General features: G+C 44.0%; 1 protein-coding gene across 1 annotated transcript; it reads left to right on the plus strand.

The window, feature by feature from the left end:
- The first annotated feature begins 487 nt into the window (after positions 1-487).
- On the plus strand, positions 488-15511 carry c21h10orf90 (chromosome 21 C10orf90 homolog). The gene is made up of 10 exons (XM_041963369.1): positions 488-1066; positions 2795-2861; positions 5244-5335; positions 7509-8850; positions 10435-10587; positions 10860-10984; positions 11412-11583; positions 12790-12853; positions 13363-13453; positions 15234-15511. Exons 1-10 carry the CDS (start codon positions 488-490, stop codon positions 15270-15272), a joined length of 2724 nt encoding a protein of 907 aa, XP_041819303.1. The 3' UTR covers positions 15273-15511.

Below are 15511 nucleotides of genomic sequence, written 5' to 3' on the forward strand. Positions count from 1 at the left end.
TTCAGCCCTTGTGCTCAGTAACTCTTTTGTTCACCAAAGCATCCCTCACATTGCTATATGCCTGCCTGGAGACAGTACCCAGTAGCACCTAGTTTATATCAAGACAGAGAGTGTTCACTTCCTAAGTACTGAGGACTGAGGAGAGTTGGAAGCAAGTGAAAAAGGATGGTTTGTCGGCAGCGGGTAAGTAAGAGTTTCAGCAGCACTGTGGAGTGGTGTAATGAAAGCAGGAAATTGAAGTGTGTCTTATGATTTACAATAATTTGCTCTTATTTCTGTTTCTTAACTACCTTCTCATAACAGAACTGCAACAAAGATGACCTCCAGCATTCTTGTAGCCACTCATTTCAGGCAGTGCATTTCTGGCATGCCTCGCAGTAAGAAGTCCAGTTGAGCCGGGGGATTCTCATTAATACCTCCACTGTGAAGGGCCTTTATCGAGGGCTGAAACTCGAGAGCTGTGAGTGGTTACCTGAGCTCCAGAGGGATGACTCTCCGCAGGCCAGCTGCCCACCTGCGAAGGGCTCCGGCTTGGAGGAGATCAGGAGATGAGTCCTACTGGGAGAGCTTAATAGCAGAGGGGGAGGTTTTGCCCCATGTCTCTCGCCCCCAGCGTGCACCTCGGCCCCAGAGTGCCATTGAAGGAGGCCAGCTGGACGGCTGGCTGGAGCACCTGCAGAGGATGCAGAGCGACTTTCTCAGAGCCCCAGCTCACGATGCAGCGCTCAGTGATCGGACAACATCCACGCCTGCTCTCCACAAAGAGCCACATGCCAGGAGACAGCCGGGCATCCCCTCCTTCAGCAGGGGTTCGTCTTCATGTGGGAGTCCCAGCCTGTGTGAGAGTTCACTGGGCAGCCAGGAGTCCCTCCAGACGGGTTTTTTTTCTCCTCCAGAGCGCAGGGGAAGCTGGGAGAGAGCTCATATCACGCAGGCCCCCAGCAAGGAAGAAGCTCAACTCAGTTATCTTGCTCCAGTGAAAATTGGGTGGCTGCCCATTCAGAGAAGAGTGATGGTGGCTGATGCCTGCAACCAAAGCCAGTTTTTGGACCACACTGGTGGCCAGGTAAAACACTCACAACACCCAACGAAACCTTAAGCATACATTCACAAAGTTTTCTAACAGAGCATTTTCTGGAATTCTTCAACCTCTAGAAAGTAAGCAACCTTGTTCGTTTTGGCAGTTTCAGGCCTTCTAACACTTACTTTGGAGCACTGAGAATTCTTGTCTCAGACAAACCTCAGAACAGCTTTAGATTCTACTCTTTAGGGTATCAACCTTTTAAAACAGGCCTTTGCAAAGACGCTTGACTGATTTAGCCGGATGGATTTGGCACTGACATCCTCTCAGGCCGTGTGATTGTGATTCTTACATGTTAGTTAGACAGTGTGAGCTCTGCAAGTCTGAAGGTAAAGTGCCGTGTAATGGAGGTGATGGTGCGTGGCGCCACGGCAAGGCAGACTAAAACACACACAGTGCCACAGAGAGCCATTTGTAGTCAAGTCTCAGTTACCCAGGGAGAAGGCAGAGCTCCGGCATCCTTTGAAAACAGCTTACTCTGCAGGAACTCGACGCATTCTCGAAAGGTTTACGACTCATTTGGAGCTGCGGCGGCAGATATAGAGCTCTGTGCCCTGAAAGGATGCAAGTCAATCTACAGTCCTAGTGAACTGATAATGTGACTTCAGAGTCGATAAGTTGCTGTGCTGCACCAGAGATTTGACTGAACTGATGCACAAAGCACATCCCTTCCCTTGTGACTCTTCACCGGAAAAAAATTACTGTGTGAAGTCAATATTCAGATTTTTGTGATTTTTATCACAGTAGTTTAAAGGACCAGTGTGTCTATTGGCAGACATGGAATATAATATTTTCATTAGTGTTCATTAGTGTATAATCACCTGAAAATAAGAATTGTTTTGGTTACCTTAGAATGAGCTCTTTATATCTACAGAGGTAGCAGGTTGTCGTCTCCCATGTTGCTCTGCCATGTTTCTACAGTAACCCAGAGTGGACAAACTAAATACTACCTCTGGAAACTGCTTTTTGTATTTGCACTGGTTGTGCAGCCATTGTAGGTTCTCCTGCATACAAAGGAGCATTAGGGTTAGGCTTAACCTTAACCCCCTAACCCTAAACCTATTAATTTGGTTCTAATCTGCAACCTCAGCGCTAGATGCTACTAAATCCTACAGACAGTCCTTTAAGTCAAAAGTTGGCCCCAGTTCTTAGAGATTTGCTTAAAGGAATGGCTTAGTAGAAATTGTGGGGAAATACAGTTATTGCTTTCTTTGCCAGAGTTAGATGAAGAGATCGATACGACTCTCATGGCTACGCTGTAAATATTGAGCTTTCAGTTAGCGTAGCTTAGCACAAAGATTGGAAACAAGGGGAAACAGCTAGTTTATTTTTTTTTTTACATTTAGATTTTCATAAGGGTTTAAAAAACAAGCGTTAATTAGTACGTTTTATTGATGTTGGTATGTTTTGTTATCTTTGGACAGAAGCAGGCAAGCCTTTTCCTTCATTTTTAAGTGTTTGGGAGAGGCTAAGCCAACCGACTGCTGGTGTTAGCATTAGCTTCATATCTACCATACAAGCATTAGAGTGATATCGATCTTTACCTCTAGCTTCCAGAAAGAGAATAAGTGTTTCTCAAAATGTCAGACTATTCTTTTAAAAGTAGTAAATGTAAAATTTTCTACCAAAGGAAAAACTTTTTTAACAAGGTAATACCAATCCAATGGTAGTTTTTTTGGTGAAAATCGTCTTCTAATGGGCTTTTTTCCGCAGGTGAAATTGAAACAACCCATCACGCCAACGTTTCAGAAGAATCCAGCAACAGCCAACAGACACCAGGGTATGTACTTACATAAAATACTTTCTCCAGGCCTACCGCTTTACAACAACACAGCTGTTGTAAAGCCACATAACAGCTCAGTTTTCAGGTGACTATATTAAAACATATCCCCTTATTTCCAACAAATGCACAGAGATGCTAGTGTGCTCATTATGTAAGAGCTCTACCTTAAAGCAATAGAAGAAACCAAACTTAAAACATGAAGTAACTCTTGCACAAAAATAATCGCTAAAACACACAAAGGCTCTGTTTCAATTGATGTTTTGCCTGATCAGTGCTAGAACAAATACGGCCACAGGGTAACTATAGAGGCCGGGTTAGCCAGAGGGGGAACAACAGCTTATTTCAGGGCTGACTTGCCACACAGTTTACCTGCCTCTAATCAGTTTCTTGCAGCAGTCTCGCCCCTGTCCTCTTTCAAACGCTCCACACTGACTGACTGGATGATCACTTTAAACAACACCCCCGAAAGCAAAGTCAATTTCAAGTACAACTGCTACCGCTTTACATGGCAGGATTGCAGGTAAAGGAAATAGGCGCTATTAGGCTCGAAAAGGTGCTGAAAAAAAGATGTGGGAGGCGGAAAGATAAGGAGAGATGCAGGCTGATTGGAGCAGGAGCCCAGTTAATCTCCGAACATGGCAGCCCCACACTCTCTGGGTTTGATCTGAGGTTTGATCTTTCAACCTTGTCCTTGTTTATACATAGATTATCCTGGCAAGGCTCAGGCTGCTTGCAGAAATCAAAGCAATCCATCCGTGGCAGCAAGGAACTTTGATAGAAAATGCAGGTGCTTTATGAACCATAAACCATATTAACATCATATACGCTGTTGGTTAAAAGCTACATTCACAGCCTGTGCTGACATAATGAAAAGTATAATCATGTTAGACTATTGTTATTTATTTACCAATCCTTATGAGCCATATGCTGTATAAGCATAGTGAAGAAAAATCAACTTGTGGTCCTGCATTTGGCACATTGCATTTCCAGTGATGCTCTTAGATAACTTATAAATCTCTTGCTAGTCAATCAAATGGGCCATAAATATTCATATTCCTAGTTACTTCACAGTGAATAATAATAAATTGTAGGTGCATGTGCACAAATTGGCCACGGCTGAAATCCCAACAATGAGTTGCACGAAGATGATCAACAAGAAACAAAAATCTTTATGCACGGCTGCGTCCAAATATGTCTTGTTTTTTATGCTGGATGCTTTTGCTTGGCTGTCAGTTCATTCGAATCCATAATTCCACATCTGAAACCAAATGAAAAAAAATCAGGAATTCAAACCACAATTATTCTAACAAGAATTGACTCAGTTACACTCCAGATAGCAAATTATCCCACCTCTTTCTCATCCTTTTTTTCCCCCTTCCTCTTCCTCTCTTTCTGGTTGTTGCTGACAACCCGAGCAGAAGTAGTTTTAATCAGACTCGAGGTCTCATTGCAGACACTTAGTGCCCTGTCCCTCCATAAAAGTCGCATTTAACAAACTAAAAAATGGCTTGATGTTAATGAGCAAATTATAATAAAATAGGATCTGGTGCTCCAAGGGCCTCCATGTTTAGACAGGCTGGCCAATTTCCACCCTGCTCACACTTAGATAAAACTCATGAGGATGAGGAATAAATTGGGAGGGTGGGGACTTTAGAGGGTATTTGCCATATGGCCTTGCTTCTTTATTTTCCTCTGGGATATTAAGGTCGGCTGTGGATTCAGGAAAAAAAAAAGGTTATTTGAGCTCAGCTAGTGGAGCTAATGAGAGAAACTCATTTCAGGGGTGGCACGAGTTGGTGTGTGGCCCTTTATAGAGAAATAAATGGGACATATAGCGATAGCTGCAGGTGGAGCATTGTGTCAGAAAGACTCGAGTCCTTTATGACACGCCTAAAGACACATTTTTTGTTTTTCGGCTGTAATCACATTTGCAAAGTGGTGCAATTTTCACCTTGTCTGGTTTTTTTTCCCTCCCTTCAAAAGAAAAAAAAACGCCACGAATTATCCACACAGCATTCAAGGGTTATCCCAAAGTGAGAGCCAGTCGCCATGGTAACAGCAGCAGGTGTAAATGCAGCCCAGGCAGGCGGTGAGGGGGGCAATAGAGTATCAGTCAGGGCTGAGAGGCAGACCAGTCAAGTTGCTATGTCTCCTGAGGAAGCAGAGAAGTGGCTCCGAGGTGGTGCTAGATTCACTTTACTGTGCCAACGTCAATTATTGACAGTGTCAACATTGCCATGCAGTCAGGGGAGCGCCTGACTTGGTGTGTGTGTGTGTGTGAGAGAGAGAGAGAGAGAGAGAGAGAGAGAGAGAAAGAGAGGGAGAGGAGGGCTTGTGAGAAATGTGACAGTGGATTATTTGTTTTGCCCTGATACATAGATGAAGAGGTGGAGAGAAGTCGTACCAGTCTGAGCACTTTGGGCGTGAGGACGTGGCGGACACCTGATCAAGACTCTCCCATTACTAAACAGGTACCTGACAACACCTCTGCTACGATTGTTTCTTTTAATTTTACATTGAGCTCAGGCTAAACCAGGAGATAACACTGCAACAGTAGAATATTATGATGGATATCAGTAGGTCTGTGTGCTGGGGAGTGCATCATATGTATATAAGTCTTGTATTATGCTTTCTGATGCTTAGGCTCATGCCTTCAATTTCTAAGGATGATAGATGTGTTTCAATGTTGACTTGGTGGGTTTCTCACAAATTTGGACAAACCAAAGGCCCCATTTATCAACACTGTGTTGAAAAAGGTCTAAATTCACTCCTACCAACAAAACATTTTAACTGCACGCACATACAACAGATGAAAGTTATTATTTTTCATTTCTACTCAATTTAGATTCATCTCGCTTGCCTCCTGGATACCTTTGACTCCAGCACATTCTGACCCCTCATTAGTGTGATGACAGAGTCTCATTTACATGAAGCAATGCCAGTGAACAAGTCATCCCCCACTCGTTTATGATGGAGCAGTCCGAGGGATCAGAGATGACAAACTTTGTGGAATTTAAGTTCTGAAAAGAAAATATACTCGACGGAACTTGAAAGAGTGGCTTAATTGGAAATTACAGCAGGTCAAAGTGTCTGTAAACAATGCCTCGGCTGAATGCAGAACAGTCTGTCTATGATCAACACTAAGGCAAGTGGCTGATGTCAGAGCTCTTTGTTTTATGGACCATTATCATCACAGATGTCAGTGCCTGTGTGCTCTCTCTGTGTGTGCTTGGACATTTTTCAGATGACAAACTCGTCGAACATAAAGTTCATAAACATCATGTTCACAAACAACCAGCAGTAACGAACATCAAGTTAAGAACAAGTTTACAAACATTATGTTTAGAAATGAATAAAAGCAAACATCAAGTTTCTGAATAAGTTTGCAAACAACAGGTAATATTAAACATCAAGTATGTAAACCTCAGGTTTACAAACATGATTACAAACAACAAGCACCTGCTAACAAAAAATTTACAAATAACAACTTTACAAACAACAAGTAATAGCAAACATCAATTTTCCAAAGAAGTTTCAACACAAGTAATAGCACACATCAAACTTACAGACATCAAGTTTACAAACATTATGGTTTACAAACAACAAGTAATAGCAAACAGCAAGTTTACAAACATTATGTTTACAAACAATAAATAATTACAAACAACAAGTTTACAAACAACAAGTAAAAGCAAACATTATATTTACAAACATTCTGTTTACAAACAATGAGTAATAGCAAACATCAAGTTTACAAACAACAAGTAATAGCAAAAATTAAGTTTACAAGGTGCAAAGTACAACAATAAAAGGTGGCCCGTAGTTAAGGACATCACTTGCCTTGTGGATTTGTGTATCTATGAAACTGACCATAATTTGAGAAACATACCAATTGGACGACATTGAGTATCTACAAACGAGATAAATAATTGGATGATTTGCCACTGCGCTGCTATTTTCTTCACGGCTTACTCTCTTTGGTGAGTAGCATTTTGTTGACAGCCAACACAAATAAAGATGTCAAAATCTCATACTTTGTTTAGAAGTTATGGCCGCCATGTTTTATGCAGCATTGATAAATGAGGGATCAGGGAGGTATTTCACATCATAAACCTGCAGGCAACACGGACGTATCAGCACTTCTCCGTGCTCCATAAACGCCATCAGAATCCTCTATCTAACAATCTTTTTTTTTTCTTTTCTGTTGCTTTTTTTGCCTCTCGGTTTCTATTGAGGATAGGGTCTCATTGTGATTCTGTGAGGGATAAGTCACGCTGTGTGCTGGCCTGCTGCTGCTTCCATTGCTACTGGGGCATTGACTGTGTCAAGCATGGGGAGAGTCATCTGACTAAAGAACAAACAGCAAAGCCTTGAAGAAAGACAAGACAGCTGACCTGCTGTTGAAATGCAGTATTAGAGAGACGTCATATTGTCAATACAGTGTTATGTTTCATTTTCTCAATTTGCCACTTGAAAACTGCAGCTCAAATTGGCAAGATGAAGGTACAGCATATGTTTCATTGTGTTGATTAATGACAAAACATTTACCAAGAGACATTAGCAGCAACAGGAGGGTGGGATGGGGTTTCCATGCATAATTAATGATATTTATCACATGGAGTCTCTTTAATCCACACACTGTAGGTGCCAGAAAAACGAAGCTTTTCGGCTAACGAAGGGGACAGACCTGTGGGCTGGCAAGCTCTGAGGAGAGGCTGGAGCACCAGCAGGGTGTCAGCTTTCCCTGGAGGCAGTCAGTCCAATGAGTTCTCCACAGGGACCGGCTCAGACCCCAACAGGAATTCCTCTCTGACGAAAACAACCAGTATAGAGCCCCTCAAGCATGTCGCACACCGAACAACTTCTGCTGATCCCTGCAAACCACACACTCAGCTGCAAGGCACAAACAACACAGAGACATACAAGTCATACACTCCTCTGCATAGGACGGGCAGTGCTCAGCCTATAAGGGCAACAACCCCGCTGAGCACAACAAACAGCCACTCACAGGCCTCACACATACAGACAAGTTCTGCTGTGACTACAATCGTCCCTCAGAACAAAGCTGGCTTCTCCTCCATCACCATCTCCTCCAGGAAAGTGAGCAGATCGGCCAGTTTGCCTGGCTCCGCCACCCGCGGCCACTCCTCACAGTCCAGTGAATCCCCTTCTCCGCCGCCAGGCCTCCGGTCTATGGACCCAAACTCCAGGCAGGTCACAGTCCAGAGGAAGGCCACGATAGTCAAAGTGACAGAGCAAAGGATGATGTCCAGCCCAGTCCTGAGCACAAAAAGGGTTGGGACCCCACCAGATAGCCATGCTTTGGACACAGTGGTGCACAGAAGAAAGGCTACCATAATCAAAGTGACAGAGCACAGGGAGAGCTACAGTCCAGCCAAAGAGGGATCTGGGACGAGGCACCCGGAGTACAGGCACAGCTACACAGAGGGAGTGTACAAGGAAAACAGCATGTGGAGTCAGGGGAACCATTCACAACACAATGCAGCACCTTCATACCGCCATCTGGATTCCACAAACAGGCCAAACTCTGCTGTAGCACCACATAAATCCACTTCAGATGCAGAGAAAAATGGTGGAACACTACACAGGTCCACGCTGAGTCTCATTGTGAGCACCCCTCCCGCTATAGCAGCACCGGCTCCCTCAGAGGTTCCTCTGAGAGCAGCTGGACGGAGATCGGACAGGCCGGACAGACCACTGAGCTGCTATGGCAATATGTTTGGACACACCGAGCCAAGCAAGGAAAATGCGACACAAACGGTTGCCAGGAAATGGAGCTTTGGGCTTCCACGAGAGACCGATATCAACCCTGCGAACCCCGACAGGAGCTTCATCAGCCCTCCACCAGCGGGGGAAGAAGCGGGTCAGAAAGTGGCAGACACCCTTGAGCCAAATAGAGGCAAGAAAGAAAGACTGCCGCCAGAGAGGAGAGTGTCCCCCAGTCTAACTCTCATCAAGGCCCCGGGTAGGTTTCTCTGTCCCACTCTGACAGCCTTCTTGTCAGCACACAGCCTCCCTTTGTCTCTGATCTCCACTTTCAAAGGATGGCGAAGTCTAAATATACACTTCCTCTGTGCCATTTGTGTGTTCTAGCTTGAAGTTTTTTACACACACTTCAGCGTTCTGGGGCTGAACTCCCTGGTTTGATATCGTCTTTCACCACTGATGTCTTATTGATAGGCATAATTAGACTGTGCTGAGACGCTTCCCTCATCTGCTGCCTTGACACCCGTGCCAGATATCTGCGCCATTGTCAGATAGCACCATCTAGTTGCGGAGGCCCGTTGGCAAATGCACGCGCTTTCTCATTTTCACCTACTTTCATTTTCCCACGCACCTCTTCGCAGGTATAATCTTTCCCTGCCCCTGCTTTTCTCTGTTCTCTGTTTTGGCATGCAGATCCTACAATGCAGATAGATCCAATCACACAGTCACATTCTGTTGACTCATTGGCCAAATCCAGTCTCACAAAGTCGCCTATTGACTTTCAGGTTTAGACTCGTTGGTCGTGGTTTTGATTAATGTGCTTAAAATTAATGAGCTGGGTTTGACATTTTGGTAAATGCACTCATTTGCTCTCTTACCAAGAGTTAGATGAGATTATGAGGACACAATAAGAAGATGTTGTCTTAGCTTAGCATAAAGACTGGAAACAGGGAAACAGCTAGCCTAGCTCTGTCTAAAGGTTGAAAAAAGCCTCCTCCCAGCACCTGCACAGCTCATGTTATATCCTCGCAGTAGCTACCTGGATCCTCCCTCATGCACAGACAATTAAACGTGTTAATTAATTAACTTCATAGGCACCGGGGGGCTGTTTCCTTATCCTTCCAGTCTGTATGCTAGGCTAAGCTAATCATCTCCTGGCTATAGCTTATATAATAGTATTAAAGTGGCGCCCATCTTCTCATCTAACTCCTGGAAAGATAGGGGATGAGTGTATGTCACTAAATGTCACATCACAAGTTTTTTTAAATGAACTGAAGATGCAGTTTCTTTCAATGCTTTAGATAAATCATGAAATTTGTAAGATGGCCATGAAAGGCTTGAATGCTGCCGTCTTATTTACCGTTTACCGCTCTGACATTGGGATTTTTGTGGCTAAGACTGACTCAAATCGCCCTTTGATTGCGTGAAACGGCTGAAGTGATTGCTCAGGAATGCTGCACATTCAGGTGAATCAGCGATGTGAGGAGGGACTTTTCCGCTGAGCAAGTGTGTTCCTTTATTCATGACGTTGTTTCTCTGCGTGAAATTATTAATTATTCTTTAATCGCATTCATTAAGTGTCATCCGAGGCCCGAGGCAACGTGATTTAAATTCAATGTTTGATACACTGAAGTACACTCAGATGAAACTTACCTCTTCCGAGGCGATATGAAGACTCACTCGACTGGAAGAGAGGCAAAAAGGGAGGGACGTTGCTCAAGTCATGAGTTTTGAGTGTTGAGGCTGCAAAGAGTTGATTTTGCCAACCTCCGGATGAGGCAGGACGTTATGAATTTGCATTCACTGGTATGTTTTACTCATGCTTTATATGCTTGCATTTCAGATCCCCACTCGCATCAGTCTCCAGAGGAAGTGGTTGCCCTCAATGCTGCTGCCATCATCGCAAATATCAAACTCCAAAGCCAACTAAGTAAGAATAAATCACCAAATGGCAAATCTGAGAGGGACCCCACTGCATCGCCCCAGGGAAACACCGGTATTATTACCTCTCTCTTCCCCTGATATGTAATCATAACTTCTCACCCTACAAAACATTGATCTTTGTTACAATTAACTGAAAATGCTGCAAGCTCGACGCTTTCTTTTCGGGGCTACGTCTTCGATCGAATCAATACAGACACAGGGAGGGGTAGTGTGGCAGGCCCGCGGGGCTACTGGGCCACCGTGCATCGCGCTCAGGCATGTGAAGCCCAGCCAGGCGTAAACGAAATGCAAGCACTTTGATTTTCTCTGCCTTGGTGGTGACAGATGAGGGGAAACGTCTGAATCCACATCCAGGTCCGAGCACGGTCCAGCGGCGCGCCCCGCCTCCTGCTGCATTCGTCCCGCTGAGTCCTGATCCTGAGAGGCCACCTGAAGCTTTCTCTCTCCAGGTGAGTTCAGAGGGTTTTTAGCTAATTTTACAATGAAGAGTCTTAATGCAACAATGCGTGCTGTATTTGCTGCACACAGTATGTTTGTGTGTTGCAATCAGTTTAACTAAAGAGTGATGCTACATTATTGAAGTGCTTAATTTTCCTTTTAGAAGCTGAAAACAACGTTTTTCTTTTAAAATCCAAATGTTGTTAATCATCTGACCCCTCAGGTTTATCTTAACCCCCGTCAAGGATTTTCCACCCTCAGGCTGGCAAACACTCAAACGCACTTCAGAGTCAGCAAAAGGCAAAGACACGTTTACACTGACATTGGAGTTTTCCATAGGATGCCCTGGGGCTATATTCTGGAGTGGCTGGAGCTGGAAATGGAGGGTTGGATTTAAATGTTTTGTCAAAAGAGCAATATGTTTCTGGTTCTTGGCAGGAGGCGCTGCAGAGGTCCAGGCCAGACTTCATCAGCCGTTCCCAGGGCAGGCTGCGAGAGCTGGAGCGAAGGACGCGGGAGAGGAGGCAGCTGGCGGCCTCGGTAAACCCTCAGTCGGGCGCTGCTCTCCGGCAGAGGAGAGCCCGCAGTGCCCGGTCTACCTCTCTCAACGGTACCGTGCCAGCAGCCACCCTCACCTCCCTCATGCACTGTGCTGCACATTGTCCCCTTGCAGCTGCAGTGGCCGCTTGCCCCATGACCAATCACACATATACAGACACAGAACAAACAGCAAGGAGGGTGGTTTTTAGCCAATATGTGTTGTTTTTCAAGGCTTATACCAATATTTTTTTGCATTTAAGCTGCTGATAAGCAACATTTTGCTCAATCATAAAATATATTCATGTTTATGTTTTGCTTGAAGGGCTGCTAAATCCACTAAAATCCTCTACTGAAACCCAGAATACTAAGTTAGCACCACCACAGCCACGTTAAGATTTAAGGAAAGTAAGGAAAAGCTAAACGAATAAGTACAATAACATGAATAAAGTGTACAAAGAATATATATTATATTCGGGATGGATCACATAAGGGGCCAATATCTGAAATATGCTAAAAAAGGACATTTTCAGCCTGATATATCGTAACTATTTTTAGGCCAACTGTAAAGACAAACAGCAGGAAGGAGAGAGAGATAGAGAGAATTGGCACACTGGGCTAAGCTGTGACTAAATACAATAAAAGGTACTTGAGGTAAGAGATGGCTTTATGGTGTATATATTATGCAAGTGCTCCTCTATTGAATAACAAGGTTTCAGAATGATTGCCAGCATTGCATTTCAGTGGAAATATTCCCATGTCCTTCAGATGTCATTAAGCTCTTGATGCAGTGTTCTGTCTGATGAGATTTCCATTCAGAGTGCCAGGCTTCGCAGTAAACAATAAAGAATTTAAGGATTCGTGACTGAGGTTTTTGTAGCTCTCTCTGCCCTCTACTGGCCGCAAGGGAAACGTGCGGCAGTGGGTCAGTGACAGCTGGGAAAGTGACAGATGTAGAGCAGTGCAGAGAGTTTTTATTAAAAATTACATTACACTTCTTTGATGTTTTCATCAGCGTCCATCAATGCAAGACTGTTTGTGATGGTGGGCAAATAAAATTATGCTTCATAAAAGAGCCAGTAGAGAAGGTGGAGCTCTTTATTTATTTAAAATAAACTGGTCTGCTCTTTCTGGACGTTGTAAGCGAGGAGGCTTTCAGCTCTTCAAATACCAGGAAATGCTAGAGTGATTCACTGCTGTGCTTTTGAGCCTTTGACTCAATCAGCATTGTGCGTGTGTGTGTGTGTGCGTGTGTGTGTGTGTGTGCCCGTGTTTCCAGATAACCTTTTCAAACCCAGAGATAGAGCCGTTGCTGGGAACGAGATGCAGCTCAGATCTAAGCGGTGAGTCTGTGCTGTGGCGCCACGTCGGACGCCTCTCCCCTATTTTGTCCTTATCTCCTGCGTTGCTTTCACGTGTGAAGGCCGGGCCGCTATCTGTGGCATATCCATGCTAAATCTACAGTTCTTGTTTCTCTAACAAGACTTTCGCTCTAATCGCCTAACTTGTTTATTGTCCTTCCTGGCAGATCCATGTAGATTGAGGGTAGATCATTCCACACAGAACAGTGTTGAATATAGTTGACATTGTAAGCAGAGGTTCATTTAAAGTAAACAACTGTATCTTAAGATTAGAAAATACACAAATTTAACTTTAAAAAGGCTTTTTATATCTATATAGGATTGCAGGTAACTGGATTTTAGTTGGTAAATGCTGTTTTTGGATAAAGGATACATATGTTTTGCTGCTGTTTTTTAAAAAAATCAACCCTAAACTGTCTTTTTTTTCTTTACCAGCAACTCTGCCAACAATAAAAAAAAAGTCGATCATCAACGTGATGTTTTTGTTGCAGTACGCCTGCAGAGGCGAAGGGGAAAAAAGAGGAAGAGAAGAAGAGGGAGGTGTGTTTGAGCAACAGGCAGCGGGTCGAGCTGTTCAAAAAGGTAATCAAAACTCAGAAAAACCTCGCTGACCTGCACTCAAACAGAACTCAAACCCACATCTTTCTATTTTTATGTCTTGTGAAAATCCCAAAGTTTGCAAAAAATACCAAGTTTGCAGGATTCATTTTGTATAATGTTTAGAATCATGCAAAAGACACTATTTCCAAATAATGGAGCCATAAAAAGTTTCATATATCAACCTGATGTAGAGTACAGTGTGTGACAACGAGAGACGGTGGAGTGAGATGATATTCACACCTTAATGCCACGAAAGGGAGAAGAAACTGTATATCAAGGGGTTAATATGGTAAATAGAACAAGATCCATCTTATATTAGAGCAAACAGACTGATCCCTATGTTCCAGTGGACATCTCTTAATATTTAAGAACCAAACTTGCCAATTCTGATCTCCCTGAAGCTGCTCTAAATAAATATATACGCAGAAATGATGCACTGAATCACCAAATCCCTGAAAATATAAAAAATAAATCAAATGACCTCAAAACAGCTCGCCACAGTGTTAACAAGCACTTGCCTGAGACTCTGAACAGAACATTAATTGTGTTTATGACCCACACGCAATTGAGCAAGTAATAACACACCTTTCTCCTACAAGCTCAATTAAACCTCGCAAAGGGTGAAAACATTTTGCGTTAATGGCCGACACTAAAGAGCTGTAGTAATAATGCGCCTTTTTCTCTCTCTGCTGAAAAGGATTCCTTCAAATCTCCCACCGACTCCGTTGCGGTTAACTGACAAGACGGCGCTGAATGGGACCAATGAGGTTAAAGGATGTTTATGCAAAAACCTCAGAGGCACAAAAACAAGGGGGTGGGTGGGATGCACGGCGTATGATTACACTCTGATTAACTGTGCTTGCCTCGGTCAAAATTGCATATTTCATACAGCACATTAATCAGCGGCTTTCTAAATGTTTGTTTTTTTACTTAAATCTTCTAGAGCATGATTATAATAATTATAATAGAATATTTCACTATGTTCCCTCTGCGAGCTGAACTTTAATTTTTGTGCTGTTGCACAAGATTCACTTCAAACAGACATTTACAGGAAAAACAGCTGTTTTGGACTATGCTGAGCTGCAGCTGCATTAAAAAAAGAATGTCTTTGCGCTCAGAACAATGAGTTTATTATCCCACCAGAGGTCGCTGTTGCCAAACTTTTGCTCTTTCCTTGCAGGTCCCCCATGAGTTTGATTAGAAATGCTGGGGGGAAAAAAAACCTCAGCTTCAGGGGCATTTAATTAGTTCTTTTTGCTGCATAATAAATAATTATCGCCCTTTACAGAAAGAGTTTGATTTGAGGAATTTTGGTCGGGCTCGTCCACACTGCGCCCCACACTGGTTCCCTCATTACGCGGAGAAACTGTGAACAGGCTCATTGTGCTGAGTGTATGAGGCCTGTGTTCCTCGGGAAACAAAAGGCCCTTCAGTGGCAGAGAGAGCTACAGTGCAGTGCCACCATTCAGCAGAGCCGCAGACAGTGTGGGTGCCCACACACAGCTGCTCCACCCGCACTGCTGCCGTGGCAGATAACGTGGAGACGAGGGCCGAGGCCAGAGCCCCGGCAGGTCCAGAGAGGGGAGCTGGAAACCTGAACAGTGTGGGTGAGAGGACAGCAGGGGCAGAGCTTCGCTCCTGTGTTTGCACAGGGCTGTTTGGTTCCCATGTGAGGCTGGAGGAGGCTGGACAGATGATCTGCAGCCCTCGTTCTGTCAGAAGACCTTCACTAATCTGAGTCTTTTTGTTTTCTTTCTTGCAGAGACTGTTGGATCAGATTCTTCAAAGGAGCAACAGCTGAATGACTGACAGCTGATGAAGATGATGACCTGATGAAGCCCGTAGCTGCATAAAAGACTGATGAAGTGATCTTTGCTCTTTAGCAGCGCTGAACATGAACCCCTGCTTGTGAGCGACTTAGCCTTTCCAGGATGCTCCTTTCATTCCCAATCATGATACTGTCACCTGTTACCAATCAACCTGTTTACCTGTGGAATGATCCAAACAGGTGTTTTTGGAGCATTTCACGACTTTCCCAGA

This window comes from Chelmon rostratus, chromosome 21 (assembly GCF_017976325.1).
Source record: "Chelmon rostratus isolate fCheRos1 chromosome 21, fCheRos1.pri, whole genome shotgun sequence".
Taxonomy (NCBI): domain Eukaryota; kingdom Metazoa; phylum Chordata; class Actinopteri; order Chaetodontiformes; family Chaetodontidae; genus Chelmon; species Chelmon rostratus.